The following is an 18,452-nucleotide window of genomic DNA, read 5'->3' as shown; positions in this document are numbered from 1 at the left end:
AGTCATAAAGGTCTGCTTTGAGCATGTTTATATTATGGATAGACTACACTGTGTATCCAGTATATATCATTAAAACTAGCCATCTGCATGTTGAGGCAGGCCAACACTCTCCAAATTTGTGCCTGTATCCTGCCTTCATTTTTTTTTTCTTCCCTATTCCTCCTGTATTACATTTGAAATTTCTTCAGGTAGTCCAAACAGTCAGGATTACTTTCCTATTCAGTGAAAGGCTCTTGTTCTGATTCCACCTTTGTTGATAACTGGGAAATGCTTGTAGACATGTAAGCTAGGAGATTCAAACAAAATATCTGTGTCTTAGCTATGTATCGTACTGATTTCTGGTATAGCTGTAAATATCCTGACTTGATGGAATGAATTTGGTAAAAAAACCAAACCAATACAACAATTTACAGTCAGTTTTCTCTGTAGATCTGTTACTTCTGGAGATCTAATGCTGGTATTAGTTTTATTAGTTTTATTATTGACCAGCAAATATCCTTGATATCTCTTCTCCAGCAGACACGTGGATTTTCTGGATTTTCTCATCTTTCTCTCCATCAACAGAAGTAAGAAGAAAGGTAAATAAAAGTCAGAGAGTCTTTTGCATTTCTCTTAGTTGGACACTCCTGCTCTTGAATTGCAAAACACCTCTGTCATAAGATGAAGTGGCACTTACAGGTCTGCACATGCTCTTTTATTTTTTTTTTCCCTGTGGAGTTTGTATCATATACAGCCCTCTAAAAACTCCTCCCATTTGTTTTGGCTGGTGTCAACCCTCAAAATTTCTCATGGACTTTGGTCTTTTGGATGGAAAGGTAGGGGAGTTTATAATTGTATGGAGTCGCATTGAACCACATCTAACAGGCTTTGCAGGTTACTAGAGGTCCAGGGGACTGCAGTTGGAGAATCACAAGCATAGGCTGGGCAGACTGGCTCTAAAGCTTTAACAACAGGGTGAATTGTGACTGAAAGTGCCAATTCAAAAGTAAAGCAGCCTTAGTTGCTGAAGCTAATCATCTTTAAAGGCTTAATGTTCTTTGTTACTAGCTTCTGACTGATCCTGTCTGAGATTTTCGTGCCAGCATGGCCTTTGTCTGTGCAGGGCAGCAAGAAACAGTGCTGCCATGATATTGTAGTGTTTTTAAAATGCAGATACTCCTAAATCATCGTGATACCAATAAGAGCAAGTATAAACCTACTGTGGCTCTATTAGTGGTCTGACCTGTGCTGCTGAGCCCCACTGGGCTGCTTCATCTGCCTCTCCCTTTCCCAGAGTCTGGAAGGTGCTAATTGTCTGCTGCTGTGGTCTGTCCTGGGCATGCTCAGAACAGCCATGGAACAGGCTGGAACAGCCTCCACCTTGCACGACTGCTTTTCACTGAGTTGTGTTTTAAATGTATTGCATCTTTTCCTGTGAGTCGTGGCAAAGTGCCAGTTAAAGTGAGCAGGGTACAAAACGGTAGTCTGATTTTGAGCCTAATCCTGCTTAAGAAACCAATTTATTTTGGAATATCCCAGCTGATGTGTTAAAACGGGGCTTCTTTTCCCCTGCTTCAGCAGCAATTTTAATACAAAACCTGGACATGAGAAGAAACATTAGTAAATGAAGGGAGAAATGCACTGAGGAACTTTTAGTGTAGGAGTTATTTTCTGGTGCTAACTGGGACTAGAAAATGAGCTGAACAAAGAATTTTAAAGCAAATGCATTAGTTGACCATGGGGTCTTTCACATATGTTGCAGCTTTTTGCAGCATTCATAAAGGGCTTTTGTTTGTGAGGAGCTGAAGAAAAAGCAAGAAAATATGAACTTTGTCTTCAATGCTTATTTCAACTATTATTTCTTTAGTGGAGCTAAGCTTGCATCTCTCATTCACTTATGCTAACATAAAAGTGTAGTTAAAGATGTGACCTAGTAGGATAGTTGCTAGTAACAGTACAGCACACTGGGTTGTTCACTGCGGTTCTGAGGACCAACTGTGGACAGCTTTAGTCAAACTGCTCTGATTTAAATCAGTAGGACTGGTTTGGAATCTCCTCCTTCCTTCAGAAATTAGCAAATTTCTTTTCCAGCTGTCATCGCCAAATGCATTCACTGAACACTTGAGGGTTTTCAGTATTTTGCTACCTTATTTCCATATGTGGTAGATTGAATGAGGCCAGCTCCTTTGTTGTACAGACTTTTTGTTGACTTTTGTTTGGGTTTTTTGTTGACGTTTCATTGATAAGTGTAGTCCTACATTTACAAAGCAGTTGTGCAGCGCAGGTGAGATGTGCTGCATCTCCCAAGGCTGGGATACCCGACTCCTTCCTTCTGGTCTGTATGGCAAACGAGCTGGGAATTATTCAAAACAGGGTTTGAGCAAATGAAAGTATACTTGATTTGTTGCCTGACAGACTTCTCTTTCATCAGAAAACCACTGCCAGCTTTTCAAAAGCTTGCCAGGGGATAACTGCTTCACAATATTCTACTAATTATGTTTGCTTTTTAAACACATGTGTGTTGAGTAGCTCTTGAGCATGCCATTTTTGCAAGAATGAACTTGATATTCAGACCATTTGTGTTACTGCTCTGCATCAGCAATGTATAGCTGTTTTTCCAGGTACTTGGAAGTTTTTTTCCTAAAGGTAGTGCTCCAGATGATACACGAAGTGAACTGTTTCCAAAGGTAAAAAAACTATTCTCTATGGATTCTTCTGGTTATCCAGCTGAAACTACTTGTGAAAAGTAGTATCAGAATTTCAGGAACAGGCTTTACCTGTTGTAGAGCAGAGTTGTAGCTGCCATGAGTTGTAGCTGGATCCAAGGATACTGTGTTCATTCATGGTGGTTCTTCAGGGGAAAGAACAGACTCTTCAAGTATGCTAATAGATGGTTATCTTCCATTAAGGAGCCCAACTGTGAAATGTTTGCATTGTCTCCTGCTGGATTTGTTTTCTTTGTTGATTCATTTGGGTTTTGGTTTTTTATGTGGAAAGCATGGCAGAACGTCCAACCAGAGTAACTGTGTAGCTGTACATACAGTGTGTGTCTCTTGTGTGCCATGTAAAATGAAGGTCTTTAGGTTACAGTGACACTTGGAAAGGCAGGGTGGGATTAAATCCCTAGTTTGTATTCTGCATCTCAGGTGGCCACCTCAGGAACTGTTGCCTGCGGAGCAAGACCGAGCATAGTTGTGGGAAGACCAAAGACCCAAAACCTGAGGGGACACTTTTATGCCTGGTGTTAGGGTTGGTTGATGTTTCTCCAGCTACAGAACTCGTTCAAGTAGTTCTAGTAATGTTTCTCCTGGATTTTATCCTTCTGAGGGAGTAAAGGAGGAGAATACAATTACTTCAGTTCTCCAGAACAAGATATTTCTGATAGTACATCTTTTTTTTTAATACTATGTTAGGCACTTAATGGGGAAAAATACTGTGTTGTAGGTAAAACCCGTGCTGTCCTGTGACTGACTTAACTGAGTAATCACTGCACTCACGGTCAGTCTCTTTTTCACTGTCTGGCTCTCAGCTTATGACTTTGAATATGTGGAAAGTCTGTGCCTCTTTCATGTTAACCCAAGTTGTAGGTTTTCTTTATCCTGTGAGTGTGGGAATAAACAGGCTACTGAAGGAGCGAGATGGAAAGGTCTAATTTTGGGAAAAATGCATGTTACGTTGTCTAATAACTCTGCCACTCCCGTATCTGTTGAAATGTGGCGTTAATGTTATTACCCAGGTTAATTTTAGGGTGTTCTTTGCTGCTCAAATGACTCTTATCTCATAGTTTGTTTGTTTTGTAGAGGTTTTGGTTTTGCAGCTGGAATAAATGTAATATTAAATTTATGAGAGAACAAGAAGTGTTGCATTAGGGAAGACTCAGATTTGTTATCTTAAAGGGAAAAGGACTAAAAAAATAACAAACCATCCCCCCTCCCAGTCACCAAGATCAGGTTATTTTTAATGTTTATAAGTAACTCTCTAGCAATACTATCCAGTCTTCCTAATATACTTCTACATGCTTTCAGGAATATATGAATATATACACTGCTCTGCCTCTGTGACGGTTCTTGTCACTTGTTAAAGAGCTTTAGAAAAGGAGAAAGAGGTTTCTTCTACTGTCCAAGGTAATTCCTAGCTTATTTCAAATAAACAAAGTGTTTATTTTTCTGAATACCTGTTATATCCTGAAGAAAGGTTATAAAAACATAGACTTAAGTGCATGTTTTTATTAGCAACCTATGATTCTTCCACACCCCCCTGGAAATCAGTAGTTTCCATGGAGCAGTCTTGTCTCCTTCTGTTTCAAAATACACAGGCTTGATCACTTGAGATTGAGTCTCTTCATTTGCTCCAAACCAGAGATTGGAGAGTATTTAAGCACCACCTCTTTAGTGTGATCCACAGAAAATTGTCTAAATCTGATTATTATTTAAAAGACAGTTTACAAAAGAGCCCTTTTCACTGAAATGTCAGCCAAGCAAATTGTTTTCTTGTTGATTTATGCTCTAAATGCATTAGCTGAAGTGAACCACATGACAGTTGAGCAAGTTGAAAGATGATGTTAAGTGGTAACATTTCAATCTTTTATTTTTTTTGGTAATGTGTGTTGTGGCAGAGGGTCAGAGAAACAGAAGACAACTACTTAGTCTTCCCTAGCAGCCTGATAAAATATGGACCTAGTCAGGCAATTATACCCCGCAGTTGTAATGATATTTCACATGTGGTACCTTTTTCAAATTTTTGTTTTCTTTGGTGTCCAGGGATTATTAGTTAATTACTTTCCCTTCTTCCGTCATCATGATTTGTTTTCTGCTTGCTTCCAAGCTTGATCTATGAATAAATAATCAGATATAAAAGGCATGCCTGTCTAGAGTTTTGTGAGCAGCCAGGACACTTTGTACCACTGAGTGCTAAAAGCTTGAGCTGTAAAGCCAGTACAGCTGGAGTGCAGAACACAGTGTTTCTTTCCCCTCATAGAACAATTCAGTGTAGGTAGGTGCACATGCTGTCTGGGAGTCCCTTCCCTCTGTAGTACAGATGCAGTGTGCTCACTGATGAAAGAGGAAGCTTTTCCTTCAGATATTTGTGTAATTTATCATCCCGTATTTGTATATATAATTTGATATATTTATCGTTCCCCAAATTTGAAATTTGGGGTTCTTCTGTGAGTATAGTACATATAAGTGGGCTCACGTGGGCAGGAAGACCAGTGGCATTCTGGCCTATATCAGGAATAGTGTGGCCAGTAGGACCAGGGCAGAGATCATTCCCCTCGACTTGGCACTGGTGAGGCTGCATCTCCAATCCTGTGTTCAGTTTGGGTCCTTCACTACAAGAAAGACATTGAGGTGCTGGAGCATGTCCAGAAAAGGGCAATAGAGCTGGTGAAGGGTCTGGAGCAAAAGTCTTAAGAGGAGTGACTGAGGGAGCTGGGGTTGTTCAGCCTGGCGAAGAGGAGGCTCAGGGGAGACCTCATCGCTCTCTATAACTACCTGGAAGGAGGTTGTAGCCAGGTGGGGGTTGGTCTCTTCTCCCATATAGAAAATGACAGGACAAGAAAAAATGGCCTCAGGTTGCACCAGGGAAGGTTTAGATTAGGTGTTAGGAAAAGATTCTTCACCAAAAGGGGTTGTGAAGCATTGGAACAGGCTGCCCTTGGGAGTGGTAGAGTCCACAATCCTTGGAGCCATTTAAAAGATGTGTAGGTACTCAGGGACACAGTTTAGTGGTAGGCCTGGAAGTGTTAGGTTTATGGTTGGACTCAATGTTTAAGGGTCTTTTCCAACCAAAATGATTCTATGACTTTATAACATAGATTGTCACAGTCCAAGCAGCTCCTCATTTTATCTATTAGTCTGGTAAAATAGATTTTTTTCATGTTGTCTTGTTTTAGAGAAGGGAACCCATGTCTAGAATACTCAATTGGCAACATTTGTTGTCAGTCAGTTTAGTCTACTCCCTTTTTGTCTGCTTCTTACCTGTTCTGACATGTGTAGTTAAAGCTTCAAGTGTGCTGAATAAGTCTGGGTTATCAAGGCAAACTTGTGGATCCTTTTGGCTGATGATAAGGAGGGACAGTACTTGAATATGGACTGTTGGGTCCAGGAAAAAGAGACAAAAGGAAAATCAGTACTTCCTGCTTTATAAAGTATCCCAAGCTTAGTAACACCTCAACCCTAGAAATGGCGATGGAAAATTTAAAAATCCAAACATTTTAGAAAACGGCTTTCTATTTGGAAATGCTGACTCGCTCTTTTTTCTTCACTTGCACGAGTGAAACTCAAACATGACTGAACCGAGTGCTGCACTTCTGTACTCCTGCTCTGTTATACAAAGTGTTCCTCATATTATCAGGGTGGTGAGAAGAGTCACTTCCACTGCAGGAAATATACAGTAGTTTCTAAGGGAAACTGTGGATACTTCTGTGGTTATTGCTCATCTTATGCAAGGAACAGCATTATCTACTCTCTTCTGAGAGTGCCTTGTGTCAGACATGCAGAGTGCACAGTAATGCAGCTGAAACAGGTTAAGTGAAGGAAAAATCCAGAAGTTACATAGCCTTGTCCTTTCACTCAGAAATTTTACATGTTATGCTTATTTAGAAATAAAACCAGCTTGACTTTTCTTTAAATCTGTGATGGTAAATTTAAGCTACTTCTTGTGTCAAAGCATAAAGGATGTAAGTAATGTAAAAAAGATTCTTCCTGTGTTATATACTGTAAGTCTTCCTTTTGTCTGAAAACAGAATGAGATCTGAAATTGCATTAGAAGACTAAACAAGAATTTTTTGTTTCCTGTGTGGGATTGCAAGATGTTTCTTTCATGCTGTGCTTTGCATGAGGGTATGGTGATTGTTCTTGACTGTCCTAGATTGCTTTTGCTCAATTGTTTTGATTTTTGATCTTTTATTCAGGAACACATTGCCACTGATATCTAGATTGGAAACTCATTTTGGAGAAATGTACGGAAATCCCAAAACAATGAGGCTTACAAGTGCTTGTATGCCAGAAACTTTAAGATCAAAAGTTTTTTCCCAGTCAGAGCCAGTGAGTTTGACTGGGTGTCTCCTTTGAATGCAGAGTATTAGCTTACAATTGAATCATTGGCCTCTTGTAAAATTTCTAATCTGAAACTGTCAGAAGGATTTACAGCATTTCTTTATGCGTAAAGTTCAACTATTGCACAAATATCCAGACCAGAGATGAGTGAAGTTTCTGTTTTGGCATTTACTGTACTACATAGTTGACTATTTAAATAAGTATTTCCTGTTAAGTTCTCTCAGAAGTAATTGGAGCAATAACTTTATTCTTCTGCCCAAGCAAATAAATTGCAATAATTGGAGAAGCTGGCAGGTGGAATGATGTTGGAGCATCAGAGCTTTCTCTAGCAATAACTTTAAAAGACAAAAACAGTGAGAGCAGTGACAGGGAAGTGTAAAATTCATCCTTTACTTGCGTGTTTGACATATATCAGTGCTTTTTGTCGGTTTTATTTATTTAATGGACTCCTGTAATCAGAATAAGGATGTTGAAATATTCTGTGGTGTCCGTTTGACAGTTTTGGAAAAGTGGAGAGTAAAACTTTTTTTTTTTTAATTGGAGCATCTAGTTAAGTCACCCACTGCTATGCTGTCTGGTGTTTTTTCTGGAAACTATATATGAGGTAAGTACAGGCTGTCCTCTGCACCACAGTTGCTGTCAGCTGTTTTTCAAAATACACTAATATTCTCACCTTTAAATAAATAAATAAGTACCCCAAAGGTTGGGCACTTGGACTCTGTGTTGAATTATAGATCTCAGCTGCTTATTTATCTGATTTCTGATTGTTTTCCTCTGTCCTTTCCCACTTGAATCCTCTTGCACTTGGAAAAATAAAGCTGTACTGACTGAGGTGTTTTCCCACTGGAAGAATTAACTTAATTTTCATGACTCATGAGCAGAGGAATTGGTGAAAATATAACTTTATTTTCTGAACCTTTTATGGTCTTGCTGATGACAAAGTATTTGGTAGCCATTTCATATAACACCCTAATTTTAGGTGTGCACTTGTGCTGAGTGCATGTTTGGACATGTCTTGCTGTGGAGAAGGCACAGTTTGATCTCCTTTTGGGTTTTTGTCTATATATGCAAATGTTTAGGCAGTAATTCCATACAAGTGACAGAGTTTTGAGATATCTGCCATTTTAAAGACACAAAACATTGTGAATTATTTTTGTTTTCTGGAGGTGTTTCATGTTGACATTTCTGCAGACTTGATATCCAGCCTCATAAATACATTTCAAACAGTCAGTGAACAGCATGTGGTTTTAAAGATGATAAAAAAACTTGCTCTAGTCATTCATTAGGGAGGTGGCTACCAGTTCTTCTTGTGTTTTGGCTGCCCACTTCCCTCTCTGGAGTTGTCATCTGACTTCTTGTGAAAAGCACCACCAAACAACTGGAACCAAGCAGGCAAGAGAGCTCTGTCTGGGAAAAGGCCTTTCCTGTGTGAAATCCTGTTCAGGATTCATTTAACTAAAAACAGGGGGAAAGGTTGATTTTTTTGGGCTTGGTTTTCCCCCACCCCCCTTCCTTGCTTGCTGCTGTAGAGGAAAAAAGATCTTGCTGAAAATATGTATTGGATATGAACTCTGAGATGATGTTCATGCCCAATGCCAGCAGATGTGGCATGTGGAAAACCTGCAAGTTGTGTTTGCTGTAATGTTCCCATCCCAGGATGGGCTGTGCTTCCCCTCCAGCTTGCTCAACCAGATGAAGTTGCATTCATCTGTGTGCTTTTGAAGACAATAGACTTCAAATAATGAAGTCAGTCCTGTTTCTTGGAAGGGGGAAATCTCTGTGCCTTGGTGATGGGTTAGGACCTCTCCTATGCTGATGTAACAAGTTTACCTGACTGCCATGAGCAAATTTTCGTGACTGAAGAAATGGGGTGGGCATGTCCCGTCAGCTATTTGGATTTTAAAAAGTGCCTCGAATTCAGAGAGTATTTCATTTGAGTTGTGAGGGGTTAATGCTTCATTGCCTGTATTCAGAGTATAGACTTTACTATGTGAGGTTGCCTCCCAACCACAAAACTCTTTTATAATTTGGAGAATAAAATGGCAAAATTTAGCTTCTGGCCAACAGTGAATTGTTATTTTCTTTTGCAATGAAAATACTATTTTAATACAATATAGTATTTTTCATGTAAACATTGTAGTTATTGTCTGGGAAATCAGTCTGGGAAAGAAAGCAGTACTCCAGAATTAAAACATTCAGAATGCTGACATTGGATAAGTATCTGTACAATAATCACATTTTTTTCCTGTAACTTCTTTTTGTCTTTTGCAGAGTTTCCCAGTTGAGGAGAATGTTTTCAGTTAACTAGCACGATTTTTCATCCTTAAGCTTCTGATTTACTTGCTACTGAGCAGCAGAAATGCAGGAAGGCCCTCAAATCTGTGATGTTTGACAAGAATTATAATTGAAGAATACAAAATTTGGAAACTTGTTCTATTTAGTGATCAGAGTTTTCTTATAAACATCTTAAATTAGTTTTAATTTTCTTCTTCAAAATTCATTACTAAACGTGTAATCTTATCTTCTGAATTCATATATCTTTAGCAATAGTAAAATTCTGATTTCTGAAAAGATATGTTTTCATCTCATGTTTTCTAATTCAGTCACTTTTAGAAGACAATCCGCAGGTCTGTGCTACTTGAAGAGCTGAAGGTATTGTAGAAAGATTTACCAGTGAAAGCTTTGACTGTTCAACTGTTTTGCTATTGTGTATTCCAACTGTTGCTTCTGGATTGATGCAGAGTTTTCTTTTGGGAACAGAGTATATACCTAACCTGGGTGTCCCTGTTGCCACCATTTGGTGCAGGATGATACAGGGAAACCTTTGCAGCAAATCCTGAACTGCTGGTTTTTACCTTTGGGAACAGTGTGAACTTTGTGGAATGATCTCATAATTTTCTGCGCTGCAAATTTGTTTTTCTGAGTGCTTGCTTTCTAATTTATTGTTTCTTTTGGTCTTTTGTTGTAAGAGACACAGAGTTTGTACGGATTAGAAAGATGGTTTTGATTCTTCTGAAGACAAATTATCTTTGTGGTACTCCACAGGAACTTCCACCACAGTTGCAAGACCCTTCTGCAGAGACTTTGGGATACAGAATTTATATTAGGGTGGTTGCAGGAATGTTTCTCCACCCCTGAAGCAGTGAATTTATTGGCAGGGTTGTGGGGCTAGGATGGAACTTGTCATTTTCTTTCATGATGTGACTTTATGCTGTGTTCCTGAAGAGCAGAACTGAAAGATGTAGTCACCATCTGAGCTGACAGAGGGATGTACCTTTTTGTCAGAGCTGTTGGATATGCTCTAGGAGAACCTTAGTCTCTGCTGAGATACTAAATGTGCTGTTTTGCCCAATGCTTGTGATGCAAAGAGGAAAATGCCCTTGGCAGGGTGCAGTAGGGCTGGCTGCCAAATTTCAAAGATCCAGCTAAAAAGGCAAATAAACAGAGTCCAGAAAGGTGTGGTGCAACCCAGGGACAATATGAACAAGATTTGGCACTTTGCCCATACTTGCATAAGATACTACTTTGTGATATTTAATATATGGTAATTAACATGTTAATTAGATGTTTCTTGATGTGGGGGCATGTGGAGTTTGTACCCTTTCACTGACAAGGGTGGAAAGAAAAGAAATGAGTCAAGTCTGTTTTTACTGATAAAAGTTGTAGAACCAGAGAAGGTAGATAAGATGATATGCATTTTATGTTGTTGTACTGCTTACTTTCTAGAGGAGAAAACAATGGTTGGAGGTTATGGCATCTAAAACATTTTGCATATCTATGAAAAAAATGACTCTGCTAAAATCTGAAAGCTTTCTCAACTTGCCTGTTTTGATTGATACGGTGAATAGTGAGTGGTGTTTAGACAATGGGTTTATGCATTTGAAAGAAGGAAAATCATAAAATATGACAGAAATAACCTATGAAATAGAAACTTGCAAGAATTGGATTCTCTCTTTTAAGAAGTGGGGAGGTTAGAATCACTTTGTTGTGCTATTTACATGACTTGTTCAGGCTAAAGAGCTGGTTTTTACTTGTAACAGAATTATGCCACAATTAATGACCTCAGCATGCAGTAAAACTGGTAATAGGGAATGTCCAACACTGTGGAAGAAACACTTAAGACCAGTGAGTTCCTAACAGAGGCACTGTTCTGCAATGATATTTATTACCCCAGTAGTTATTTTTCTCTCTCTTTCTTAGATTGAAAAGTAAAAACATGAACAATAAGAACATGCTTTTCTGTTTTGGCTTCTAGGTGTTCACTTCCTGTTGTCATTATCTGGGAGAGTCATGAGAAAATTTGGACTTAAGTGTAATAGAAGAATGGCATCAGTTCCTATCTATGACAAGTTAAAAAGAAAAATTCCAGTAGAGATTAAGATTCCTAAAATTGTTATTGATTTCTTGTATTTACACATAAATTACTCTAGGGTTGTTTGGTTTTCATTTTACTCTCGCAGTCTTCTTTTTCTCTCTGATATTGAAATGCCAAGTTTTTGGTTTGATGTGTGTTCTTTCTTTTTTTAAATTTGGTAACCAGCACCCCTTCCATGTTAAAATTTGAAAGACTTACCTAAAATATTGCTTCTGCCCTTTGTTGGCTCTTCCTCTTTTTTGTTGTACTTTGAAAATTTAAACTCTCTTTTGTGTGTGCACATGTGTTTGGAGACTGGATCTAGAGCAACTTGGTGTCATTCTGACACCAAATTTCTGAGGGTTTTTTGTAAATAATAAATCACATCCTAACTTTGGTATAGTTGGTGTGGAGTTATCTCAGACCCGGGAATATGTGAATGTGGAGAGTGTGAAGCTGTCAACTGCTGGACAGTCGGGAGCCATTGGAAAGGTGACTTTGGGCCAGTGGGAGCCGAATGCCGGTTAAATTAAACTGAAATGGTGAGAGGTTGTGGTTTTCCTTATTTGTTTTAAAGGTGTGGGATGGACCAAATACACTGTATTATGCTGGGGAATTGGGGCCCAGGGAGGTTGAGGTACTTGACAAGTCAGTAATACATTACTTTTTAATCCTCATACCCAAATTTGCTAAGCTTTCAGAAACTCATGAGCTGCCATGGGTAATGTGACATTATCAAAATGGAACTCCAGAAGCTTTTTAGTCTTTGAACTTGATTTCCATTCTGGTTTTGGATGGAAACTAATAACTTTGTATTTTAGCTTTATTGTAAATTTTCTTAATACTCATTTTTATCTCACAAATATATCGAAAAAGTTTATTTGGTTTTAGGGAGTTGGAACACGTTGGTGTTCTTAATAATTCTGTCCCATGGATTGCATCTGCTAAGTTACTAAGTAAATCCTGTTTTATCCACCTTACTCAGGTAGTAACTAAATCCCGTTTCTGTTCTCAGTGTCATGGATTGTATTGGATTCATTGTCCACCTTGCTAAAGAGGACACAGAAGAGGAACACGAAGTTACTTTTTAAGTGTTGAGATGGCGCGTGTTTTGTACAAAACGTCGTACAAGTCTGTACTGCAGCTCTTGGACAAACTAATTTTAAGTGCTCTGTTCCTCTGAAGCTGCTTTGTTAGCTCTTGCAAGGAGATTGATGCCTGGGAAGAAGAGGGGAGAGGCCAAGTCTCACTCAACTTGTTCTTTCCTGTTTCATGACAGCATGTAGCTTGCCTGATCTTGGCCTATTCTGAGGAAAATACATTGAGAAGTGTAATATTAGGCCTTGATGTAGTAACGTAGCTTGAAGATGAAATTTATAGTTAAATCTAAGTGTTTTTTAACTCTTTAGCTTTTTGGGGAGAATGTTGTTCGATGAAACCAGAGCAGTTTTAACCCATATTAAATAAAGCAGCTAGAAAGCTGTCATTCCTGGAGATTTTGTTAGTCAGTGAGATTTGTAGTAAGGGATAAGGAATGGCAATGTAATTCCAGTCCTTCTTCAAAGCTTGATGCAGAAACCTACATATTGTAGAAAAATATTAACACTAATACAGAACAAATGGGTAATTCTTCTACCATCCACAAGTGATCTAGGATAGCCTTAGGAAGCAATATTGTCTGGCTTTGTGCAAGACTTAGTTTGTGTGGCTCGCACTGAGGTTAGTATTAATCTTAAAGGAAGAGATTGGAGTCTGGTCCTATAAGTCAGGCCTGGCCACCACCCAGCAACTAATGGTGTTGTGTTGGCTCAACTCAACTCAGATAAGGAACAAAAGTATTTTCCTTCAAATCCAAATGGAAAAAATATTGCGGTATTTGTGTGGGGCACTGGCAGTGCATCTGGCACAGGACAAACTCACAGGAGCTCTTGTTTCTGAAGTGTTCCCAGGAGGAGGGGAAGCAGGCAGCTGCTCATGTTTCTTCTACTGTGTTTTTAAGTAGTTGCATCCAAACATCAAACAAGTACAGTGTACTGATATGAACAATGGCAGAGAGAGAAAATTAAAAGCCCTGGTGTCTTTATGTCCCTCCCGTCTCTCCTTGGAAATGGTTTTCAGCCTTTTGCTGAAAACATTTACCAGATGCTTGGTTTCTTTTAGTGTTTTAGGTGAGTCTTTGAAATGACTCTGCCTTATGGGTTTGCCAGGATTCCATTGCATTCAGCAGTGTTAGTGTTTGGTTGATATTTAAAACGCTCTTTGATCTTGAATGCCCTGTTCCTCCCTTTAAATGATAACAGTAGCTTTTCAGGAGCAACAGCCCTGTTGCTGCTTTCTGTATCTTTCTATTTAGTGTTACTGTGTAGAATGTAGAGATTAAAGAGAGTAAAATAGTTTCTGGCCCCCTAAATCCTTTGGGTTTTAGTATACAGCATTATTCACATAGCCTTATTCATATAAACCTTATACAGCATTATTCACATAACCAGCAGCACTGGTCATGCTGTTTGATACATATTGTACTCATGTGCTGTCTTATTCTAACTGAAATCCATATATGTTTACAGTCTGTTATATAACACCATACTGGTCTTGCAAGCTCTAATGCTGGTGTGGAACAATACTGGGATGTATCTGTCAGTGCCAGCCAAATAATTTCACCGTAGTAAAGGTCTTCTGACACAGCATGGAAGAAAGCCAAGTTACCTTTATGAAATTTCCAACTTAAGCAACCAAGCTCAGCATTTACATTGTAACACAATAGTGAGAGACTATAGTACTTATGGTGATATCAGCACCTAGTTTGTTTTTATAGACTTTTATAAATGCTTATAATTGTGTGAACTTCTGTATATGTACTGTAGGTTACGAGGAATTTATCAGGGTAAAAACTGGAGCAGTTTCATGTTGTTTGTCTCACAGTGGGAGGTTTGACTGCAGGTGGTCTCACTCTGGCTATGGTTTGTCAGGTGGCAAGAAAATCCAGCATAGGGCTATGTTATCTTTTTTGTGTCCAGCCCCCATCCTTGTAATTTTTCCTGTGCTGTAGCAGAAAAAATTCTTGCTCTGACCTTCTGAGAAAGTTTTCCTCCATCTCTACTTGCTACTCAGTTTTGTTCTTTTAGGTTAGCAAAAGCCAGTTCAGACTTTCGTTCCTGTGACTAGCTGGGCACCAGTAGTTCTGCCTAGCAAGGTGCTAGTTTTGTGCTAGACTAGTGCTGTTTTGGTGTAGGGAATGAAAACCGAATGTGTTCTTAAATGTAAGTTTTGCTAAAATAATACAAGAGTGATGGATGATACATAAACATTGAAAAGTGAATCTTGTAGTTAACACCTGCTGACTAAGCAGGGTTTAAAATCTCTTGTTCTGCAACAGTTAGGACTCAGGTCATTGCAACAGTCTTTTAAACCAAATGATTGAAGTGTTCTTCCCCCAGTCAGGAGGTTTATTTCGTCCCAGTTACATCTTGCAACATATGATTGGCTTTTATTTTGCTCCATTGACTTCTCACCCATTTTGAAAGTGCCAAGTTCTTAAAATTCTTCAGAAAATCTCTTCCTATTTTCTTGTGTTTTCTTCTAGGTGATGGTTCAAAGCCAAGTATCTGCAGCTTTTCTTGACCCATCAGGTCAAGACGGTCATTTTTCTGTGACCCAAATCCCCAACTTCCTTGCACCCACTGATGGTTTCCAAAATTTTCTGGAGTGGTTCTTAAACGTTTCAGAAATTATTTGTGGAGAGACGTTGCAAAAGTATAATTTGTCCTTATGGTTTTAATAAGGAACTCTGCAAATCTAGATTTAATGTGTTAATACAGTAACACAGTCCTTTGGTCAGTAATTTCCAATCCCTGAGCAGATTGAGTAAAGAGAAAGGCGTCAATGTGGGTTTCTGATGCTGTGAGAAGCTCAGTGTTTTAGCTCAGCCTCTTCTCAAATTGACAGAAGATGCCTTTGCACTGAAAGAGTCTGGTTGTGGGCATAGGTTCTGTTTGCTGTCACTGTGACCAGAGAGGTGGTTTTTGGTAGAGAGGAGGGATATGGAGCCATGCAGGAGGCAGTTTCACAGCACTCTAGAAAGGCTCGTAAGTTCACTTATACAGTACCCTTTCAATCTGTGAAGGGGAAAGAAGATTGTGTGTGTGTGTGTGTGTATGGTGCTGCATGTGGCTCTTAACATGTACCTTGCTCAACATTATTTGAATACTTCACCTCTACAAGTGGGAGAAAACATAATAAACAATTCCTTCCTCCAGCATGGGGCTGACTCTCACGTGACAGGGCTTTGGTAGGGAATTATCATATTCAAGAAAATTAAATAAGTTTGGGAGAGTGTGTGTTGTTGGAGCCATTCTCCCATAAATAAACTGTCTTCAGCCTTGTGTTGTGACCTGGCTCACAAATAAGTGTAACATTAGATGGTTAAGAACCTTATGTTATTTTCCATATTTAAGCCTTTCACGGCCAACAGAACCTGTTTCTTTTGCTGCCTGCTTTATGAACAGCTGTTTAGCCCACAAGACATTTGAATTAAAACACTCATGTTTCCTTTCACATGGGAATTACGTTACTTTTTCCTTCAGCCTTCTTATCCGTATTATTTCAACCCTGTGCAGCATCCTGCTCCATCATGTGTTGAAGGGTACATGTACAGGCTTTAAGAGAAGTTGCAAAAGGGAAGCAAGTACCTGGCAGCACGGCATCACAGGGAACGGCACAGTTACACAACAGCTTGAGGAAAAGGACTGGTGGGAAAAGGGTGAAAAAAAAGAAGTGACAAGGAACAGAAAGCATTTTTTTTTTCTTTTCGTTTTAGACAGTGTTTTGCTGTTTGTACAGCATTTGTGACTTAACCCTTTAAGTGGTTGAACCGAACTTTCAGTGCAGCATTGTATGTCAGAGTTGTACTTATCTATGACACATAGTAAAATACATAATGTGCTAGATGTGGGACCTGTAATAAAGGAGGGGAGTCTTTTGTTTGCTTTTGGTTCAAAAAAAACCCCAAACCAACAACAAACCCCCTCAAAACTAGAACAACAAAACCAGCTCAAGTTGGTAATCTTTTAGTGCCTGTTAATATTAAAGAGCTGGTCTGTTAAAAGAGTAGTTCTTAGCCCTTCAGAACTGCATGTGATAAGAAAAAGATTATAGATTAACTAAATATTTTAAATAATCCTTAACTTTGGCTGACAACAAAAATGCGAGTAAAACCTTTACTACCGGGTAGAGGTGTACCAGGATATGCATCCTTTTTTTTTCCACTGAGCAATTCCATCCTTCCAGAGCTTGGAACATTACCAACCTGCACATGCCAGCTCAACAGAAAAGTGTGTGTACACTCTTTATTTACAGCTTTATGAATTTTAGTATGAGTTTATAATGATGATATTGTGGCTGGATATGGAGTCTGATAACTTCCTGAGGGATGTAAGTGTGCACTCTCTGACTCAAAATTGTCTAACATTAATAGGTAAAAATTGGATTGCTGAAAATATTTTAGAACTATTATAAAACAATTATTGTATAAAATTAATTTCAATTCTGTGCATTTAACTTAGTTACCTTTAACTCTATGGACTTTATAGTTCCAGTGCAACAATTCTTTTATATTTTTTATATTTATATTTGGTTTATGTATAAGTGTTTCACTAGCAGAGCTAACTATGTAGAAAATTCTAAGAGTGTATTTGTGCTGATGAATGTACTAGTGAATTTAGGTTAGCAGAGTAAGAAAACTGGCACAGTTTACATTGAGTGTTGTGCCTGTAACTTCTGTAGTTACAGATCTGTCTGTATGGCCTGTGCCCTAATTTACAGGGAAGTGTAAGGATAGGTCTAATTTGTACACATGTGCTTTCTACTATATAACTTTGCATAAAGAAATCTGTGTGGCAAATTCCCAGATGTGATCAGCAGAGGGTTAAACAACACTTGATGTCTTGTAATGTCATTAGACTTGTGTTAAGAGTTTCTTGTAAAAGTTGATTATTCTATGGATAGAGGACCTTCTGGCCTACTTAAAATGATAGCCTAACCTTCAACCTGTCCTTTTTCTCATTGCAGACCTTTCAGCAGCCCAGAGAAAATTTGCCCATTCTCTGAGAGACTTTAAATTTGAATTCATTGGTGATGCAGAGACAGATGATGAAAGATACATAGGTAGGTAAGAAATGGTTATAAGCGGCTACATTTTGCCTTGCCATCCTGCAACATGATTAAACCTTTTTTTTTTCTGGTTTTGTATTACAGATGCATCACTTCATGAGTTTTCAAACTTTTTAAAAAATCTTGAAGAACAAAGAGAAATTTTGGTGAGTTGCAATAAAAGATTTAAAAAGCTGTGCATTTAGCAAAGAATAAAATCAAAGTTAGTTGAAGTTGCCTACTGCTTTGTTAACCACCAAGATGTTTATATCACTAACTAAACAGGGGGACCTCTCATTGTGCAGCCTCTGGTTCTGTAGTCTGGAGTTAGAGACAGAAACTAGTTCTCATTAAAGAAGAAATCTGTATTGTAGGGATGGATAAGTACTATGTGGTTTAAAATGATAGTGCCCTGATAGAAGTATGGCTGGGGTGAAAACCACCATGAAGTTGTTTACATTTACAGTCAAAAGGAAGCTGAAAGAGTTAATGCTGCATCAGCACACCCAGGGTTTGGCAGTTAGCCAAGTTTGAATCCAGAATCTCTATACCTCCAGCTTCAGTGCCTCTGTGGATCTGGGATGCAATCTGTTGTCTCTATGTAGTAGCAGACTCAGAAACCTTTACTTTGTAGGTGAACTTCCTGGTGGAGAGTTGGAGCTGCAAACATTTGGGTTCTCTGTTGTGTAGAAGGAGTGAGTTTCTTCATTCAGTTGACTGTGATTGCTTAGGTTTTAGTGTAACACAGCTCATGTTGTCTGCACATGAGAGCTCTGCAATGCACCTTGCTGTCTGGATTTCCTAAATTTTCCAGAGGAGGGGGGCTTTCTTTCTGGGTGGTACTATGGCTCTCCTCAGCAGCTGCATGCCCAGCTTTTGTTTCAGAGCAGGAATTCATAGAGCAGGTGCTGTGT

At 38.8% G+C, this 18,452-nt stretch overlaps 1 protein-coding gene across 2 annotated transcripts in view; it reads left to right on the top strand.

The window, feature by feature from the left end:
* The window catches only part of ARHGAP10 (Rho GTPase activating protein 10), a 147,916-nt gene that overhangs the window by 24,803 nt on the left and 104,661 nt on the right, over positions 1–18,452 (top strand). For both annotated transcript variants that reach the window (XM_039391047.1, XM_027732843.2), the window contains exons 2-3: positions 17,458–17,553; positions 17,644–17,705. In XM_039391047.1, the coding sequence (XP_039246981.1) occupies positions 17,458–17,553; positions 17,644–17,705 (158 nt within the window). The remainder of the gene's footprint in view (positions 1–17,457; positions 17,554–17,643; positions 17,706–18,452) is intronic.

This window comes from Pipra filicauda, unplaced genomic scaffold, assembly GCF_003945595.2.
Source record: "Pipra filicauda isolate LSUMZ 115617 unplaced genomic scaffold, ASM394559v2 scaffold8_size5757611_pilon, whole genome shotgun sequence".
Lineage (NCBI taxonomy): Eukaryota > Metazoa > Chordata > Aves > Passeriformes > Pipridae > Pipra > Pipra filicauda.
Note: the sequence above shows the minus strand (reverse complement) of the source record. Positions and strands in the feature narration are given on the sequence as shown.